Source organism: Coturnix japonica, chromosome 2, assembly GCF_054131305.1.
Source record: "Coturnix japonica strain WE chromosome 2, WE-NBRP24, whole genome shotgun sequence".
NCBI lineage: Eukaryota > Metazoa > Chordata > Aves > Galliformes > Phasianidae > Coturnix > Coturnix japonica.
In genome coordinates, this window is record NC_140664.1 from 134,485,317 (window position 1) to 134,507,007 (window position 21,691).

Here is a 21,691-nt window from a genome sequence, read left to right on the forward strand (position 1 = left end):
TGTCTAGTCAGCAAAGATGTTATATTTTCTTCCAGATGCTGCTAAAGTCCAGATTAAGGACAGTTCTTACTGTGACAGATCCCTCAGCCTGGGACATTCATCACTGAATTTACAATGTCATCACTATTTACAATCACAATTTTCAGATCTGTCATCCATATTAAATTAATTTGAAGTATGTTTACTTGGCTCCGTATAAAGCTTGTGTTTTGATCACAACTGTCCCGTAGTATCGGATTCCACTCTGTAATCTAAGGATATTATACCAGCACAGTTACAATCATCAGCATAATTTGTAATCAAATCAAAGGACCATATCAGTTGCACAAGAATTATTTCCATGAAATCATGCTAACTAGCATTAATTATGCTATTTCTTTCCTGCATGTATCTTGTAGCAACCTCTCCATGACTTTGCCCAGTATCAGTTTCACATTAAACAGTCTATCATCATCCCACTTATCCTTTTGAAAGGCTGCAATAACCATCTTTGCTGGGAAGAGCCTCGCAAAGAATTGGAACCTCTGAAAGTAATGCCCTGAGGGACAAGAGACAGAGAGACACAGAGACTGTGCAATTTGGGACAGGCAGACCTAAGTTAATTTACCACAGGCTCCAGCATGGTTTGGAATGTGGTAAGTGATGGAGCAATGGTGCATGCATGACCTGATAGGGAGCTGTAGTGACTGCCAGGTGGGATATTGGCCCTAAAGTATCTTTACTACATTTCTTTACTACAGTGCCTTTTCTGGGGATGGGAGAGCAGTTCTGCTTTATCTTTATTTACTAAAGTCCTGCTTTACTTTGCTATACCTCTGGTGTGATGAGGGGTGCAAAAGCCTGCTTTCCAAATTACATGTCTGAGGCCATCCATCAAAGTGCTACTCTGTACCTTTGCCTCAGGACCAATTGCTTCCAAAATTTAGGTGCACCCATTTATGTCTTTTGCTGCAGCAAGAACTTTCTCGATCCTGCTCTCACCATACAGAAATCTTTATTTAAGAAAAAATAAATTACACTAGAGCAAACTGTCATTTTCTTATTGTCAGTGTTGGCTTCTAATGTTATCATGATTTAATTCGTCACTGCACTGGCAATTTTCCCATGCATTCTGGAGCATACGAACTCCTAATAATGAAAGGTCTAACTGTCCCTAGTCGTTTTAAGTGTGGTTAGACACACTAAAAATAAAATGATTTGGTTTTCCAATAGCACGTATTCTCAATTACACTTTATGATAGTTTACAAGCTAATTCACTACCTCCGATGGCTCAGAAAGACTGAATACATTTCATTTGCAGCAGTGGTACAGGGAGGTGATCAAGCACCAGGGGGATGGCAACTGTGGACATCTTAGTATGGATACTTGCTGGGCTGATGCAACATCGTGTGTCTACACCATGCAGGATACCCAGGGAGCCAACTTCTTGCTGTTCTCAGAAAGCCTCTCCACAGAGCTGTGAATATTTTCATGTTACTTCTTTCCTATTGCAGTACCTTACTTTTCCAGTGCTTTAGGCGACTCTGCCCACTGTTTTTAAGGACTGAATTCAATTTAATTAAACCGACACAAAGTCGTGAGGGAGTACTGTTATGTCAGCTTAGAATATGTTGGAGGGGTTTCGCTTGAACTTCCATATCTAACACTAGAAGCTAAAGTCTTCATAAATCAGTATTAAATTAATTTGCACAAATCTCTCTGGTAGTTAAAATAGTGCAGCTTTTATTGAAACAAACTTTTGTTCAAGCTGTGCCAGCTTCATAAAGCCTGTGAGTGAAGTCATAAGGTGGCATAAGATTAAGAGCCTTACTAACATCCATAGTGCGACATCACTTTGTACCAGCTGAGAATCTGCAGTTTACTTTTGTTCTAATTTGTGGATAAACTTTAAAATACTGCCTGTGTTTGCTGGAAGGAGTGCGGTGAACGAAATAAAGCAGATTTGGTTGCCCAGATGAATATAGATTTTGCTGATCTTTATCTCAAAAGAAATCCAGTTTTGAGAATCACATGTTCTCTGGGACAAAGCAATAGATCCTTAATGTTGGTCATCCCCAGAACAGGCAAACTATGGATAAAGGGTTTTCCTGACCCATTACTATCGTTCCTAGTTTGGAGGTCAGGCTCTCCTAGACTCCTGTCTTACATGGCATTGCAATGAGAGCAGTTAATTGCAAGGAGCTCCGTGCATGGAGCTCACTACATGTTCACAAGTTCCATCTGATCATGAGAAAGATACGCAACTAGCAAGCAGCAATTAGCAGTAACCTCTGCTGATACAGAGGTTAGCTTTCAGGTTACACATACTGCAAAGAGTCCACCTAGCCTGTCACTGATCAGTTCAGCAGATAGGTTACAAATAAACAGTTATACTGTAAATACGAAAGAGAGCAAACTGGATCCTAAAGACAGAACAAGACCACAAGCTACACAGTTTTAATATCAGTCCTGATATCCCGCATTAAAACTCCAATCAGTTCAAATGAAAAAAAAATAAATCAATTCATTTGCTTTCCACATCCTTGGCATGTTTAATTTTTGCCTTAATTATTAGTGAAAATGTCCTTAAGAACTTTCCCAGTCAGTCTTCTTTTAATACATGCCAAAAGCAGGGAGTAAATTTGAAGCTTGGTTATTCCTCTGATGTGCCTTATAAAGCTGAGGTAATTGCTAGCCAGATGCTTCCTCAGCCAAAAAGCTGTTTTCTGAAGTGAAATATGACAAGTTAGGCAGCAGGATTAGTTTATCATGACACCCACTGGAGGACAAAGCAGTAATGGTAAAATTACAATCAAGACAAAGGAGGGATTTCTGGTTTTGTTGTTTTGGGACAGCATTATCAATCATTTTCTTTAGCAGAAGAAACGAAGACTAGACCAAATGCAACAGGGTCCTGTTACAAGCTTGTTGTCATGCATTTCAACTTTGATCAATGCTTTGTGTGCTCTTACCCTCATCCCTTCAAACCGTGACAGCGCCCTCAATGGTCTCAGAGCTCGAAGGGTCCTAAGGGATTTAATTGGGCCCATCTCAGAGTATCCAAGAGTGTTGGCTATGAGGCTTATTAAGGAAACCTGGATGAAGATACAAAGCAAAAATCCAAGTTGTTAGTACGCTTCTGCCATTTTCCTTCTCTTCTGCCTTTTCTCTCTGAAAAGAAATGGCTGGTTAGTGGAACAGTGGAAACAAACCCAGCTTTAAATGAGAGTCATTTAATTGGAACAACAGAGACAGAAATGATGTTTTTACATCCTCACATATACAGAACTCCTACCAACTCACAAAATATTTTTTTTCTTCCCATATTAAATGCAAACTTTACAGAATATGCTTTCAAAGATGTTGATTTCTTTTTAACCAAGCACAGAGAATTCCTCTCAATGTCAGCTTGCACAAAGTGGATGAGCAAAGAGAACGCTGTTATGAAAGCAGCATTCTCTGACACCCTTGCTCAAGGTGTGTGTGCCTCTCCCACTACTGAAGACATGATGAGTCATGTAAGTGCTATAATTTAGGGCTTTCCAGATGAAAGCACCTGTAAGATCTATCCATTCCCAGACGAGATAAAAGATTTTAGCCTTACCATTCAATTATCCATCTTACACTTACTCATTAGAAAACAAGTCTTCTAGATTGCTGATCTGATTTAGTAAGGTATACTCTAAAATAATCCTGCTTTGAATTTGCACTTTTTCACTTTATTCTGGTTCCTGCACAGCCTCCAAAGGAAGAGGAAGCTCAATCGGTGCTCAGTGCTAAGGCCCATACATCTCAAAGACTATTTCATTGAAATACATTTTGAAATATGTTCAAACTTAAAGGAATCATGGAGGGGTTTCAATGCTCTTCATGTTCTTAGAGCTTTCATACTGCCCATCTGCTTGTGTAAAAAGGAACCAAAATGAATCTCCACATGGAGATCCTCCAAAGGGCAACAACACTGCACATATTTATGTCTTTGGGGGAAAGATCGGCAGAGAAAATGGCCTCAACCCCACAAAACCTTGGAATTCCCTATCAAGAAGGGCAAGAGGTATAAGAAAAATAGTACACTCAGTGATAGAACCACAATCTGCACACTCATACACTTCAGAGTGATCTCATTCACTGTAAAATAAATGTACAGATTTATAATGAATCAATAAAGAGCACTCAACACCCTCCTTTGCTGAATTTGTCCAGTGACTGCAAGTCAGATATTTTCAAGGTTTCCAACCTGCCCTGGTTATGTGCATCTGCACACTTTCCCCTTCATTCCAGATTTACATCCTTAACTCCCTTTTCCATCAAGGTGGATGATGTCCTGTTCAAAGATCAGTCCTTGGATCTGAGCAGATTACCATTTTCTCTAGAGTGCCACAAATGTCACCCTGATACACATCACAGGTGCTGTTGTCCTCCTGACACAGATTTACACAGCATTAGATATCTATTCAGAGGATTAGGCCATGAAGCAGTGTGATATTTGGCAATGATTTACAAGGCTGGAGTCAGAACTGGGTTTGTGGCAACTTGTTTAAACGCTCATCCGCTGCTTTTGAAGGTATCCCCATCAAATATTATTTATAGGAGAATCACTTACCAACGGGCTTGGCCATTTGAACTTGATTAAAAGTGACCTGGAAGGTTATTTTTAGGAAATAAAAAACCAAGCAGTTTTCAAAATTGGTGCTGACTGCCCCACATAGTCACAGCAAAAGGTGAAGTCAGCGGTTTCTGCAAGGTTTTTTTTTTCCTGCTACAGCCTGGAGCTACTCTAAGTTTCTGCTTTTGTTCCCTGCTCAGTATGAGAATGGTGCAGGCACCCAGAAAACACCAGCAGGACCTGCACAGCCTCCCCATTCATGATACTGCACATATTTCTAATCCTTCCAGTATCTGCTTGCAAATGGCTTTGTTGTATTTTCAAAGAAAAAAAATGTCTCTGAAGACCTGACAGCACTGTAACATTACGGGGCTAAGGTGTATCCTAAGGAATCCTACTATCTTAAGTGCTTCCCTTAAAATGCACAACTTGCTGTTGGGGTTGATGACACACGTTAATGGGGAAGCTACAGCCTCTCACCCTCCAGTGCACCTCTTCAGATCAAAGATGTCTTTTTGTTGTTCATATTTGCAGGTGCTCTGCTTCTAACATTGTCTTTGAGGTACTTTCTAGAACCTGATAGAACTTACTAAGATGCTTTCACAATTTTCTGTCTAAACCTTCCTTCCCTTCCCCTTATCAAGTAGCACAACCCTCCACTTTGGCTCTAGGCTGCTCCATATCCCCTTTACTTCTTGATTTTTTTGGATTTCTCTTAAGTCCCCAAGATGATGCTTCCATTAAAGTTTGCTATCTATGACAAGCCCCAGTTCATAACCTAGTTTGCAATAAGAGTCTGTAGAGCTGCAAAAGGGTCCTCCTAAATCAGAGATGGGGTCCTGCCTCTACAAATATGAATGGCAGAAGTCCCAACAGTCCCGTGGGCTGGGATTTCAGTCACAGCACAGCTCTTCATATCAGCACAGCCCAACAAAAACTCAACCTCAGCACTCTCAGCAACTTCCCAGAAAGAATTCCACCCTAAAAAAGTGGAAACCCCTGAAAGAAGCAACATTTACCACCTGGTAAATCCCAGGCTTTGAGCAAGACCACAGTTGATGTTCCACCCACAACTTGGCTTCTTAGCACCACTGTAGAGAGATGGGTGTTGCTGAGCTCTCTCTGATCCTGGCATTTAGGGAAATTTGTCTCTCCTGTTCCTCACTTTCTTTGCTCAAAGGTAGTTTTACCTATATTTATATCTACAGATCTATATATGCACCACATTTTTACATGCAATTTATCTAGATAGATCTCCTTTGCTGGGGAAAATGATGGATCTTGAAGGGGTTTGTACAACAGCTTCCTGGAGATGCACACAGCGGAAGATAAATGAACTCCACATCTTTCATTTTCTTGCCATTTTCAGTGTTATGCCCGAGAAAAAAAATAAGAGCTTTTAAACCTTGTGACTGCATTGAGCACCAGAAACGACAGCCATGGGGGTTATCTGGCCAATGCATGGTGTTCTGAAAGCAAGCCTGTATCATCTATAGAATTTAGCAGCATGGGTCTGTCATTGTACAACATTTACAGGTGTTTCAAAGGCAAAATCAAGAAGAATCAATGGATCAGACTGCTATAATACAAGCAATGATCTCTAAAAGGAGACTAGCCTCACTGATAGCTCTTTAAAGTTGTTGCTATTAGGCTTCTAATGAGAACAATGCCTAAACTTCTCAATCACTACTAGATTACATTTAAGAAAAAGTCTTGTCCAAGAATCAGGATGTAGTCACTCCCACGATGCTCAGTGTTCTTCCTACAACCCGGCCATGGCATGTCCTGTATCCACCTGTGAGAAGCAAAGTGGTGGGGATGGCAAAATGAGCTCCTTAGAAAATGTATCCGCTTCTTCTCCAGCACTGGCTTTATAGAGCACTTCTCCAAGCTATCAAATGCTTCTAACTCCTTGAAGAACTCTACAGGGAGTGCATTGGTACTCACATAACTCATGAGTTAAAAGATATGCAGCACTTCTCGGACTACCGAAATTATGAACACAGAGATAAAGTCACAGAATGGGTATATATGTCTTCACTATCTGACAGTGACTTAAGAAATTGGTGTTGTAAACTGATATAAACCCCAGTAAAGCTGTCAAAAGAGAATTTTAAGAGCGTGGAAAAAAAGCATTGTAAAGTAGGAAGTGCAATAATGAGTTTCCTTTCAGCACATACAGAGGAAAGGGTCTTTAATCAAAGGAGGCAGACTTTTTCCCAAGGAGCTATTGCATTTATAGCAGTAGTTGGGTTACTTCCTATATGCATACATTGTAATAGTACTTCAGGAGCATGCACACCCTCTATTTGGGCACAATCTTGGAGAGCAGCACTTCACCTGAGCTTGACAGAGCTCCCTTTAACAAGGATGCAGATTTGAGACCTTTTATCTATTTAATCTATCTGTCTGTCTATCTATCTGTCTGTCTATCTATCTATCTATCTATCTATCTATCTATCTATCTATCTATCTATCTATCTATCTATCTATCTGTCTATCTATCTATCTATCTATCCATCTTTGTAGTTTTCTTACCATCCTAAAAGCACATCCTTCCAGATAACAAGCAGCGCGATGCTTCTTGGCACAGAACACATCACCACTGAGATGAATTAACAGCAGAGCCAAGGAATGAACTGTTTGGTCTGGGCTGCTTTAAGAATCCTCTTTGGCTGCCAATTCAATGCCTCCAACCTGTGAGAAGGTTACTGCTAAATACACCCTGCAAGCTGGGAGAGAAGCACAGACCTTGGCCCTGGCTGAGGACACAGCACGTGCTGTGTGCACTCAGGGATTTCATCAAATTAACCTGCTTTCTCCAGTGAGAGACTGGGGAGTGGGAGGAAGAAAAAGGCTGTCCAAAAGGGAGCACAGAAACTGAGCTGAAAGCTTGGGCGACTTATTAAACAAGCCATTTCAGTTAATGCAGGCCCCCAGTGCTTTCAAGTAGTTTTTTGCACACCCCAGCAACACCTGTCTCTCTTTAATTGTGCTAAATTCATTTAGTTATTTATTTCTTAAATGCAAGGTAGAAAGAAGAGAGATGGGATTACTTTGGGTGTCTCTTCCATCAGATTCCCACATGCAACGTGGCAGCTCAGTGCCATTATAAACCAGAACCCTAGTCTCCATTTGGTTCTCCTCACTTGGAAAGGAACAAAGTTAGTCTCTAACCTCGCTACAGAATGAGAAAACTAGAGGGAAACAGTAATTTGCAAATACAGTTGAGATATCTGGAGCTTCTGTTAGATCTCTAAAACACCCTCAGATGAAAAGGGGCTGTAATAATGTTGATGTTCCCTCCAGTACCTACCATGCCTGAGCAGAAGTTTATCATCCCCTTAATCTTTTCTCATATCTGTTTACCCTTTCACTCGGGCACTGCATTTTCTGCCTCACAGATGCCTAATGCATGATTGCACCTGCAAATCCAGAAGCTGTACAGCAGCAGCAAAAGGCAGAAAAGTAAATAAAAGCCTATAAATTAGGACACTGGAGACACTAAGATGCCCTGTGCCAAACTTCCACCTTTACTGCCTGCACCCTTGAGCCACAGCCCTTAAGTTCAAGTGAAGGCCATGGACTCTGAAGCTGGCCATGGTATGGGGATGAACACAGTAACAAAGGGCTGCCCTCATAGCAGCGCGTCTGCTTCTGCTCTGAAGTGCTCTCATGTATGGTAATATGATGGGATACATGAGTGCTCGGCTTAATTATAAACAAAAAATTATCTCCTAGAAAGCCAGGCACTAATTCTTATAAATCAGGTTAAAAAAGGCTTTCACATCCACTCAGCCTTTTTGTCTAGAGGGAATTTCCTCTTTAATTTTATTATTATTTTTTTTTTCCATCTAATATTCAAACTAAAGCTGTGAAAGTCTATTCATATTCCATCCCCTCAGCCAGTTCCCTGCTCCTCATGTCCACAGATTTTAAGGCAGTGTGTTTTGAGGCAATATGTGGCTCCCTTGCTGTCACAAGGGCTTTTACATACATTGTTTCTCCCTCCCAATTGCTTCCTGGCAATCTCCAGAAGAACCTCTTTATGTCTTGCTGTTCTCTTAATCTGTCACCTCCTTCACACCTGCTCAGGCTTTTCTAACAGCTCCAGAGCATTCCCAAAACAGATGGCTGTGAGCCAGGAATTAAACCTCAGCTAATTTCTGGGAGCAAGCTGAGCAACCTGCTGCTGTGTGCCTGCATACAGGGAGATGCCAAAGGGCCCAGCTGCCTTTGGGATTCATGAGTTTCCCACCCCAACTACTTCAAATGGGTTTTCAGACTGTCTCAGTCCATCTTTTCCATTAGAAAAAAAGTTGTTTCCACTAGCACAGGCTGCTGGGGGAAGTGGTATTGTCACTGTCCCTGGAGGTTTTCAGAACTTGGAGATGTGGCACTGAAGGATGTGGTAATTGGGCATAGTAGGGGTGGGATGATGGTTGGACATGGTGATCTTAAAGGTCTTTTCCATCCTTAACAATTTGATAATGCTACGTTTCTATAGTCTTCTCATTGTAGCTTTGCCAGACTTCCAGGTGTCATTTCTCATCACAGGTAACGATTGCAGAAGCACTGATGTGACTTCCGGGGACCGTGGGACATCCTTAGATGAGTCAGCATGTGGCCGGGATTTTCCTTCTTGCAGCAGAGGTGGTTGCGTGGGTGCAGCTGCTTGGGAAAATCAGGTATTACTGCTGTGATTTGGAGCAAAAGAATGTCTTCACTGTCAACTCCATTCTGCTTCTCATCCAGATGCCGTGCAGAGATAGCCTTGATTTAGGACAGCTGAGCAGAAACGATATTCTCCCCTTCAAAAGATCTATGAAAACATCGCCTGATACATCCCAGGGTACCCCTTGATGCCGACTGCTGTTGTCAGGAGTATATGGGGATACGCTTGATTATTATTTATTACTTGAAGATACTGTTATAATGCCAGGGGTGTGCATAGTGATTGCTGAGAGAACATTTCCCTGGGGCTCAGCCCCATCGGATGTGCTCCAGTTCCAATGCAGCTGGTGGGAGTTGAGGTACTGAGCTGAAAGGATGCTTTATTTCTGGGCAGGATCAGGCTCAGCATTACTTGAATATGACATAATGCATAATTAAAAAAGAAAAGTGCGGGTGCACTGTTTTCAATAGTTGAAGTTCTGGCTTTCCTTGTTTCCTTTTCCAGGAAGGACACAGTACAATGGTGTCAGAGTAGAAGAAGGAGTCCTCATTTTCATAGCACAAAGCAATCCAAAGCACAGCCTAGACAAGGTAGAAGGTCAACCCAACATCTCTGCACCACTGGGGACAGCCTTCAGGTTTCCTCCTAACCCCTTTTTATCCCCCTTTGACTGCTGCCAGTCTTTTCAGCACCCTGTTCAGCATCCAGGATGAAGCTTCAGGTGTAGTGGGAAGATGTTTTGCACACTGCAGCAACTGGGCTTGCAAAGGTGCTGGTTATCAGGAAGAACAACTGTAAGAAAATCCTCCATTGGTCTTATAGAGCACGGAACATCTGCACTCTTAAACGTGCTTCACATCTCCTTTCCAGAGATGTTCCTGCAACTATGGGAAAACATCACTCTGTAAGGAATCTGGATGCTGTGCTGATGGAGATGGCCTGGCAGGCTGCATGCAAGAGATCAAGGTTTCATTCACTACTCTCTTTCCCATAGAACCACAGAATTACTGAAGTTGGAAAAGATCTCTAAGATTACCAAGTCTAACCCCAACCTATCCCATCATGCCCACTGCCCGTGTACCTCAGTGCCATATCTCCATGTTCCTTGAATCCCTCCAAGAATGGTTACTCCTGTGCCAGTGCCCGACCACTCTGAGAAGAAATTCTTCCTAATCCTAGAATTCTAGAATCCTAGAATCACCAAGGTTGGAAAACACCTCCAAGACCATCCAGTCCAAGCACCATAATATCCAACCTGAACCTCCCCTGCCACACCCTGAGGATATTTTCATAATATTCTTCTAATAAGAGTATTGAAATTCTGTTCAAGAAAAAGCAGGGGTTGGTAAATCCAGCTAAGCACAACCTGAGCTGAGTTTCTTACAACACTTTCAAAAGCTGAAATTCTCCATTAATAAATAAATCTTCATACTGCAAGCAGTTCACAACATGTAAGTTCAGCTTCCTGCTGGACTTTTCTCCTCACCTTCATTTGCCTGTTCCTGCTCCTATGACTGAAGCCAACATTGTCCTGCTATGCCTTGACTGAAATCCAGCCTGTGCTTCACTTGGCATCTATGTGGTAACCAACATGAGGTGCAAACCAAGATAAGACAAGACATTTTGATGTTTTCGCATGTGTTGTGTTGAGATAAAGCATGCAGAGGCAGAAGGAAGATTTACAGTGCGCACTGACCTGCTAACACACATAAAAACCGCTTATCTTCACATGGAATGTTTTTCCCCGTTTATCCTGAATTAGCCAACATGGACTAAAGCAGCATTATATATATATATATATATATATATATATATATATATATATATATATATATTTTATTTTTTTTTTTTCTTTGAAGAAAGGCTCCCTGGCTTGTGGAGAGGGATTCTCTTTTCTATTAGTGAGCTGGGAGGTTTATGTCATTGGCAGAAGCCCAGAAGAATGCACTGAGACATCCTCAAAGATCCCACAAGAGCATTTGCTTTGAGAAAGTGGAAGGAAACCAGTCGGAAACCTGCTCTGAGGTAATAATGCTCTGCTGTAACCTGTGGATTTTCAATAGCTCACAGAGAGCACTAATAAATTCACTCACAAGATGCTTCTCCAAGTGACAAGCTATATGATTTTTACTCTATATCTTGGCTGTATTTCTGTCATTCTGTTCCCCTGTGCTTTTCCAAACAGAAACTAGATGAAATCCACAAGTTTTTAAGACACTATCCAAAGAATACAAATTGGATTTCAGTGCTGTCTTGGAGCAACTCATTACAGCAGATTGAGTAATTACTGGTAAAGCAAACAGAAATCACCTTGCTAATCAACGGGGAGTACAGATGCAAAACAAAAACAAAAACAATTAAAATAATCATAAGCTGTCAATATTTACTTCACACAGCAAGTTTTTAATTGTCACTTAAAGACAATCCAACACAAGGGCATAATTTAATACAATTCAGTTCTCAGCTAGGGATAGAAAGACTGTTAAACTTATTCATCTCAAACCCAAAGATTATTAGCTGTTCTTTAACACATCAGGCAGTGAAGTATTCTAAGCAGAAGTCTCAGAGCAAGAGCTTTCCAGGAAACTATGCTGGAAAATGTCTATTTTTTATTATTATTATTATTTTTTAAGCTTTCAGTGAAAATGACAGTGTATTTAATGAGTGAACATTCACGAGCAGTTCTTAGACAAGCAGGCAGGAAATTTGGCAGTGAACAGGAAATTTGGAAAGGTGCTCAATGGGGAGCACAGATCTCCAAGTAGAAACTCAGCAGTGTCGGGCAAACACCAGAAACACTTTCTGTTATAACTTACACAACAAGAAACTGCTTTAGGAAAGATCTTTTCCAAGTATCAAATGTTGAAAGATGTGATAACCTCAGGAAGAATTTGTGGGGTAGTGCTCACCCTGAAACCAGTAAGCAACAATCAGGTTCTTTTAAATCTTGATCTGAACTAACTCTTGGTCAATTAAATTGTAGTAAAAAAGCTGCAGTGCAGACGATGGATTTGCAATAATGGACTTTTGTAGACAGATGACATTGGTGCCCGCTTAAGAGGATTTTTCTGTGTATGCCACAGGACATGAAACCTGCCTGTGGCTTTTTTTTGGAGTATTGATAACAATGAGTTAGAGCCATTACATCCTGGTTCTGAAAGAGTTCTCTATTGAGAGCTTCTGCAGAGTCTTTCCCTTCCTCTACAGTGTGTGATAAGCAAGTGGAAGGGAGGGGAGAGGAGGGAACGGAGCGGAAGAAATCCTTATGTTTCAAAAAGATCACTAAGATCATCTAGTCCAACCATCAATCCAAGAAGCTGCTGATCGCAACATCTCAGTTCTCAGTGCTGAGCATTACCTCAACGACCACTACAACAGCATCAGATGTAGATCAGATTTAATCAGCTGAAGCTTGAACTAGATAGGCTTGAGATAATATTTATAGGGCAGAGGAAAGAACTGAAAGTGACACCAAACACAATGCCAGCATGCACAAACAGTGGAGTTTATCCACTCCCTGTTCTAAATCCTGACTGTCTTTGCCTGCTACATGCCTGCTTGAGAGCAGTTTGCATAAACATTTGGTTTGAATGCCATGCGCCTTCATCTCTGGCCCTGTTTGTACTTCTTGCTTAATCTGCTTAGCATGAAGAGGTTTTGATTGCATGAATGCTTGGAAAATATCTATTCTTTGTGAAAATATTTGCCTGTGCAGCCTAGCAAAGAAGCTCGTGCATAAACATCGTTCCTGATGGTGATGCTGATGTCTGTCTTCACATCAGACACACTGCAGTCTCTGATATTTTGTCCTTTGAAAATAGCTGTGACTTACACTCCTCATCACTCCAGTCTGCATGCATAGGAAAGTTCTTTTTGTAGAAGCGAGCTGATTTTCAGGGTGCACTTGCTGTTTGCAGGGAGGCAATGTATGGATATACATTGTTCAGTATATCAAAAATTTCAGCAGGCTTTTAAGGCATCTCTCCCAGGTTCCCTAAACTGAAATAAGCCTCTACTTGTGGTTTGGTTATTCCCTCCTCCTTTCCTCTCAAAGAAATCAGTTGCAGCATCATTGACATGACTTTATTGTATTGCATTGTATTTGAAAGCTGTCTCTTTCTGCTTTGCTACACCAACACACTTCTATGAGATGCCCATTGTCAGAGGTCTTTCTTTAGGGATTCTACCCTAGCAAAAACAGCCCTCAGTCTGCAGATTACTGTGATGTTCAGTCTCTGTAAGACACAGTTTTCTTTAGTAATCCACAATTGTGGGATAGGGCCTCTGCTGCTCCACAGGCCCAAATCAGAGTCAAAGGTCTTTCACTGAGCAGGGTAAGTATGAAGAAATAACAATTCTTCAGCAATGTGCTTACAGCTCCTTTGGGTTCACTTCCCATTTAGAAACAGTGAATGCTTGCAAATTTTGAGATTGTTTTATGAATTATTCACAGCAGAGAAAGGGCTCTGAGTTGTATTTGTACAATGAGGAGAAAACAGATGATAGATGGTTTCCCATGTCCAAAGAAAAATCAACCATTGCAGCTTGAATTATGAATACCGATACCAAATTACTAATGAATAATTTGCAGATCAGGAATTTTTAAGTGAATAATTTTAAACAAATAAATTTGAGAAAATCAGACAAGTGGTTCATCTGCTTCTTTCGGAGGAGCTAATTCACCCATTCAATTCCTTCTGCAGCTCAGTTGCAATGATTTGGTTCTCAAAGGACCAAAAAGAAAATGTAAATGCAAGTAAAAAGTGTGCTGTAAAAATGTTACTCTGACAATTCTGACTGGCAGAGTGCGTGAGTAATAGGGTAGAAGAGCATCTGTTAAACCTGCTAAAAATACAGTATCAGTTCTCATAATCTGTGCTGGCAAATGACTTTGGAAGAAATTTTGGGACATGGGGAAAAGCTTTTTTAAAGGAGGATGCTAAAGGACAAACACTTTTGTAGGGCTGAGGAAGTAACTAAACCAACTCAGCGGTGGGACAACTTTTGGGCTAGTTTGGGGAGCCTGTGAAAATAGTATTTAAATGTGGGTTAAGAAAATAAGGAAGTCAGGGCAGTGGGTACGCTAGGGAGCCCCAGAGAGGGGGTTGTAGTTGTACCCTTAGCTCTAATTAATATTAATAATGCAGCAGAGCACCAAATTGCTTTGGTGAATTCACCATGCAAACAGTTGATCCTGTCAGTGAGACCCCTACCTACAGCTGTGACACTACTGATATCTCATCTAGTCCCTCTAATCCCCAGAAGCTCATGACGAACATTAGCTCCTGGAAACCCACATAACTTCACATAAGCCTTAGCAGTCCCATTATAAAGATGGAGAAATCACAGAAGAAAAGCTATGTCACTTGACCTAAACCAAAGTAAGCACGGTTTTCAGGACTGGGCTATAAATTAGGAACGGGTGGTTTCCAATTTTGTGGTTAGATAATTAAACCAGGCCTTCCTCTTTTACTGAAGCTAATCTGTGAAAAATAAGTGCCTTCAATTTAAGAGGTTTCCAAGCATGTATGCAAAGAGGAATTTATGACTTACAATTTATGTAAAGAACTTCCTTTTCATAAATCAATTTATTAAAGCTCTGGAGAAGCTTCCAAAGGCTCTGATCCAGTAGTGCACTTAGACAAGCTCATAACTTCAAACCAGTAAATCATCTCATTGAAGTGCTTTTCTGGAATAGTGCCAAAGAGAGAGAAACTTTCCCCCCGGTGAAGGTTCAGACTTAAAATGGGGGGGGGGGGGAATAATTTATCAGAAATTTAATAAGTTGCAATCATGGTATAGCTCTGCCAACCTTCCATATTAATACTTCAGGCTCACAAGAAATGGCCTCAGGGAAATAACTGCCTCTATTGATACTCTGTGATGAGATATTAAAGCTATTGTGGAGGATGCAATGTTTCTGGTCTTTTGATGGTTTTGTAATAGTGACATCACTTTGATGGGAGCATTATTCACACCTGCCTCTGGACTCCTTCACTTGTAAAGGAAACCAGAAGGGAATGTTACTTACATTAGCAGGGTAACACCTCCGACAATGACGTGGATTTTGTTGGGCATGCTGTGCTCTTGGGGATGCATGGTCACATAGTAAGGCTGGTGACCTTCTACATTCACCAAAGACTGTTACTCATGGAGTGACAGCTGTCATTTTGCTGATGCGAAGCTACCAGACTTAACAGCCCATCCTTCTGTACCACAAAACCACAACACAAGAAGCAGCACAGTTCCAAAACAATACTTACATCGACAATGAGGAAGTCAAGCCAGCACCAGGCATTGGTGAAATACTTCTTGAAGCCGTAAGCCACCCATTTCAGGAGCATTTCCAATACAAAGATGTAAGTGAATATTTTGTCAGCGTATTCCAGCATGGTTTTTATGTTTTTTCGATCTTCAAGGTAAATATCTTCAAAAGCCTGAAAAGTGCAAAATATTGATTAAAAGCTTCTGCTGAATGGTGTCGGAAAGCATCAGTGCTTTACTGCAAATCTGTAGTATCATTTGATGGGACATTATGTACTGTCAATGCTTTTTTATATAGTTCAGTGTTACCACCAGAATAAGTGCACAGACTGAGATAGGACTGATCCTAACCTAACTGGCAGAATTCGACCCTTACATTTAGTCAGACATGTCTTGCTGCTAATGATGACAAATTGGGTTATTAACATGCTTACGCCTGTGTTACAGAGCACAGAGTTCCCTGGCTTCTGTTCAGCCACCACATTTCAGGTAGCTACAACTGCCTGCCTCGGGAAATGCTCATTATTATTCACTTAACAGAGCAATTATGTTTTAAAGGTCAAGGTATCTATCTACCCATCTCATCTGTCCTACTAAGCCTGTATAAGGGATCATCAAAAGGCATTCGGTGCCTGCATCAAGTATAAGCAACTTAATAACCCTTTTAAAATATTTATGATATGAAACAATGTGCCTACTAACATCAAACAAGTAAAGTCATCCCATAATAATCAAGAAATAATCTAATAATGCCATAAGACAGGATCCTGCTATCAAGGAGATCCATAGAGGTCTTGGTTGGGAGCTGCCTCCCCAGCTGACCAAGTGGCTCTTGTTACCTAAACTGCCTCCATGTCCCTCTAGCCTCAAAGTCCCAAGCTTTGATATATTCCTCTGTTCCCATTGTGTCACCTGGAGCACTTGGCAGCAGGAAAGATCAGTGTTATTTGAGAGGGTCTGTGCTAACCATCTTCATTATCTGCATTAACATATTTCAAGATCTGTCGTTGCTTTCTGAGGAATTTCCAAAAGTTAGCAAACATGCAGTGCCTGCAGATACAAGAAGTGTGCTACTTGTCACTCCGACGATCACACTGGTCTTTTGCCTGCCAGGAAACAGTAATTAAACTGACAAGACAGCTCTGGCAGCCTGAGCCAATGCTTGTCCATTTGTCCCCACACTTCAGGGTGACGTTTTCACCGCGACTCAATCTCCTATCTTGCCTTCAAAAATGATATTTCAAGGGTGTGAAAGAGCTGCTGGAGAAAGCCACAGAAAACAATGCACAGACGGGAGTTTATCACTTCTGGTAGGGGCTCACTCACTTTGTCAGATGACTTGCTGTACTTTGCAATTACCACAAAAATAACAACAAACTATTTAAAGTGATTTCCTGCTCTCGCTCCCGTCTTTTCTCTCCCTGTTTTCTACCTACTTGTCAGAAAGTACATTTTGTTTGGTCTACCACAAGCACACAGTGAGCCAGGCAGAAGCTTAATAAGTGGTGAGGAATATGCAACCTGAATGCCCCAGGTGCACTGTACTCCTGCACAAGCTATGACATTACAAAAAAGACTTAACTAAACATTAGGAGTTGTTTCTTCTGCCTTGCTTTGTGTATTAAAAAATAAATAAACATGTTACCTGCAGTGTTCCTCACAATTAACATTAGAACACAGACTCTCAATTTGAGTATTTATGGCTTAAATGCACAAGAAAGGTTTTCAGATCTTTTGCAATTAGCTGTAGATGTATCCTCATGATTTGACCACCATATACAAACAGAACAGAATCACATAGTCATTAAGGTTGGAAAAGACCTCTAAGATCATTAATCCAACCATCCGTCCATTCTTACCATGCCCACTAAACCATATTCCTTTAAACTCCCCGAAGAACTCTGTGTGTTGCAGGGATGTGGCCAGATGAGCTCAATTTTTGGAAAGGCTCCTTCAGTATAACAAAAAAAACAACACGTGTGTTTCCCCCAACATCTCCAATCCAAACACTAAAAGTGCAGTGCTGATATGTTAAAGCACGGTGCTGACATGTGAGAAGGCGCAGTGGAATTTGCCCTTCTGCAGAACTGTACTGAGTGAATTCAAAATCACACACACACAAAAGTACGCCATGAAAAGTAAATGAGATTTGTATTTCAGTCTTCAGGATCTAAGGCACTTTTAATTACATATGTAAGGAAAGGCACTTCTTTAAAGTATATTACAACAAACGACATGCCTTCTTTTAAAATGCATCAAAAAATTAACACACTGATCCTCAAGTTGGTGCAAAAACTGTCAGAACCCATTGATTTCAGCAAAGCTATGACAATTTTCAGCAGCCTTGTATCAACACAAGTTATTCAGCCTTTTGCTTTTCATAATAAAATAAAATCCCCTGGGAGAAATTTCAGCCCATCCCTAGTGGACCTCAAGAATGGTCTGCCTCTTTCCCTTTTGCAACAACATTTATACATTTCCATCTTCATCTCTCCCTGCAAAGACTTTCTTTAAACTACATAAGCCCAGTTCTTCTGTGTTTTCCTCTCATATTTTTTAGGCCACTGATAATTTGCGTTGCCCTCCTCTGGAGTTTCTTCAATTAGTCCACGTCTTTCCCAAAGTGCAGTGCCCAGAGCTGCAGTCTATGCTCCAGCTGAGGCCTCCTTGATGCCAACTGGAGTGGAAGAACATGCTTATTTATACAGACCAGTGGGGTGTTCGGCTTTTGTGCAGTGCTGTGATGTAGTTTATTCTGTTTATTGCCTGCTCCCTCTCCAGCACCTCTTAGTAAATCTTCTGCATTACCAGTCATGCTGCATTTTGTCTTTCTAGCCTTGATTATCCCTGGTGAGGTGAAGCATGCACCTTTCTAACTAGACTTTCGTCTTGGATATTGAAAGAAGATTCATCCATTTGGCAGAAGTTAATCCCAACCTTCAGAAAAACACGTCCAAATGTGGTACTGCCTACAAAGCTAGCAGATATATTTCTTACTCATTCACTGAGGAGAACATCAGGGAGTGCTGGACCGAATTCCAGAACACTTCTGATACACCCCTTTGCCGCATCAACAGCCAGAAATATGGGAGAAATCCTACCTATGTCAGGGATGTTCCTGACCCATGTAATTCACAGAATGGCTTGGGTTGCAAGGGACCTCAAAGATCATCCAGTTCCAACCCTCTGTCATTGGCAAGGCTGCCAACTATTAAATCAGTAACCATTAGTCAAACTCTCAGAAACTGCCACTACTATAAAGAGCTGAGGGCTGGTAATACAGAGAAGATAATCACAGCATCCTATGGGATCTCAGCAGGAGAGGATCCTATATCAAAGTCATTAGCGGCAATCAACCAGTCTCCATGAGTGAGCATTCATTCCGGCTGCAAGCAGTAGATTTCTAGGTAGGGAAGGTATGGTGGGTTAAGCTAAGCTGTGTTCACAATGTGAGCCTCTGTTGGTAGCTCTCTGATTCATTGCTCATTGCATCTTTTCCTTCGCTGGTCAGAAAATATGTTATAAAAGAAGGAAGAAAAAGAGTACCCCTAGAGCCAAATGCAAGACTTCAGATGGGAACTACCAGGGAGCAGCTATAGGACACTGAAGTGGTAATTCTGGGCTACTTCTTCATGCAGACTTCCTTAAAAATGCCCTTTTCAAAACCTATGCACATCATACTTTTATAACAGGAGAAAGTTCCTCATTATATGGAAAAGGCAGATGAAATCAGAAAAGCAGAAAGCCTGTTCTACACCCAAACATACTTTGATTTGAGAAATAAGCCACGAGGATTCCTAAGATCACCTAATTTAAGAACATCTCCTCTTAGGCCCATGTCTACTTTCAACTAGCAAGGAAATCCTGATACACTTACCAGGGCTCCACTGCTCAGCAAGATCATGAATATGATGAAAGTCTCAAACCAGTTGTGTTCAACAATCCTGTAGCAAGTTTTCCGGAGCCTCCACCAAATTTTGCCTGGAAATTTTGAGATGTCCACAGAACAGCATGGGAAGAACCGCACACAAACTGAAAAGGAGCAAAACAATAACAAGGCAATTGTTAAAAAACACCCAACTATTTAATTCTTAAAATTGCAGTAAGTACACGCCAAAGAAGATTACTTCTACCACAAGCTACTGTGTGGAGTCTTTCCTCCCTTGTTCTTTTCTTTCCCTTCTGATTTGTCTTCTATTTTACTGCCTCACTCCTCTATCCAAAAATATTCAAAGCCACTTGAAACCTGCCCCAGTGGTTTCTCATAGTGATTTTTCCGATCTAGAATGTTTTGATCATGAGTCACTACTACCCCAGGTCAACCATGTTGTATTAGCCTAGCTCAGGCAGCCCTGCTGATCAGGTTTAATGACTCCAGCAGGGTATTACCAATAATTTCCACATCCTTCTGAATGTAGAAGGGACATTTTCTTAGTATTACAGCACTACTAGATTTGCTGATTAAAAGCAACAACCTGATGGAAAGGAGGTGAGGAAGGAAGGGGCTGCTGCACTACAAATGGAACAAATGTGCTGAAGAGACTTAGGAAAAGCAGGAGCAGATTTTTGTCTCTTGGTCTCTCATGAGATTAATCAAGGCACCAGGCCAACTTTGGAAAGGTATTTAGGTGGCTAAATATCCTTTGACTTCAGCAGAAATTTAGATGCCCAGTCTCTGTCCATAGCAAGTTCCCCAGTGACCCTCATAGCACTGCCTGACCTTACTGAGATGTTGCAATGACGAATATGATGTGATGGCTAAAAGCCATGATGGTAACGGGGACCACAGATGAATCTCTGGTGGCAAAATTTTGGCCAGTTTCAGTCTTCTTAGCATCATTACATTGTTATAACAAAAGAATATTTTAGTTGGTAATGGACAGATCCATCTTTTCCATTTAAAAAAAGCACTATGTTCGTTGTTTTGTGCTGGGTAGGAACTTAAAAATATGATTGGAAGACATCTTGGTAGCCAGGACTTGCTCTTTTCCAGGCTGGCCATTCAGCCTTATGTCAGATAATTTGACTCATGTCCTTTGTGGAAGCAGGAGTTAGATGTGATGATCCTTATGGGTCCCTTCCACCTCAGGATATTCTGTGATTCTAAGCGTCACAATATTTGCTGATGAGATCTACACCTGGAAATTAATTTATTTCAAAAGCAATCAAGCTTTACACCCTGCCTTTAATCTATGTGTTGCACAGAAAGAGACTTTGTTACGGATCTTTATAGTCCCACCAGGAGAAAATAAATCACAGCCTGACTGCTCCCCTAGCTGAAATGCAACCAAGGTCACTGACACATCTTGAGGCATCCAACAACTGCTCAGAAGTGACAAGAGAGAACATCTCACTATGGTGATGTAACACAATGTTATTGCAAGTAGAAATAATATTTAGTCAAGGAATGTGGGGAAGGAAAGAGGGCGAGTGCCGAGGATACACAGAAGGCAGATGCTGCTAATTCAAGGTGGCATAACTGAGGCGCTTGAGCTGCTTGTGATTTGCAAGCAGATCAAATACAAGTTTTGGGATGCCGTGATTTCCATGCAGCTGGAAGTGGGGCTGTGCTGGCAGCGGGCTCTGCCAGCAGGAAGCAAGCTGCTATGTCTGCCGTGCTCCTTCTGCAAGTTTACATGAGCCAAGATCCTTGCTATGGAGCAGCAGAGGTGTAGGATGTCACTACGATGTTTCATACATGAACCACTCCCAGAGTTCCCTTTTATTCTTCATCTCTGAGATGTCTTGTACGTGTAGGTTCTTGGGTGTATAAGGCTTTGGTATGGGACTAACAACACAGGAAACCATTAATGCAAAGGTAACATGACAGCGAGGCAAGTAACTGCTTATCCTCTAAATATTTCTGTCATCCAGACCCACACTGTTTCTCAGTTTACCACTGTATTCTGGAATTCAGAGATATTCTGGGCTCAGTTGAAATACCTTATGTTAATCAAACTGCTTGAGGAAAACACAATGCTAGAAATGCAAGCGTAAGGACTGGCTCTCTGCCTCTGCGTTCAGGTACCACTATGCCTAAGGACAGTTTTATCCTTCACTTCAGCCCTAATCTTCAGATAACTGTGGCAAGGGATAAGAAGGTAACACATTAGTCAGCACTTTTTCCTAAAACCTGTACAGAGATACTAAGGTGTATGATTTGAGT

General features: G+C 41.3%; 1 protein-coding gene across 17 annotated transcripts in view; it reads right to left on the reverse strand.

Moving 5' to 3' along the window:
* The window catches only part of LOC107308775 (sodium channel protein type 5 subunit alpha-like), a 196,032-nt gene that overhangs the window by 18,183 nt on the left and 156,158 nt on the right, over positions 1-21,691 (reverse strand). For 16 of the 17 annotated variants that reach the window (XM_085539041.1, XM_085539042.1, XM_085539040.1 and 13 more), the window contains 3 exons: positions 19,403-19,557; positions 15,525-15,698; positions 2,953-3,075 (listed from right to left, as the gene is read on the reverse strand). In XM_085539041.1, coding sequence (XP_085395167.1) covers positions 2,953-3,075; positions 15,525-15,698; positions 19,403-19,557 — 452 coding nt within the window. Of the gene's footprint in view, positions 1-2,952; positions 3,076-15,524; positions 15,699-19,402; positions 19,558-21,691 lie in introns of those variants that run through there. The other variant, XM_085539048.1, reaches the window with a different exon arrangement.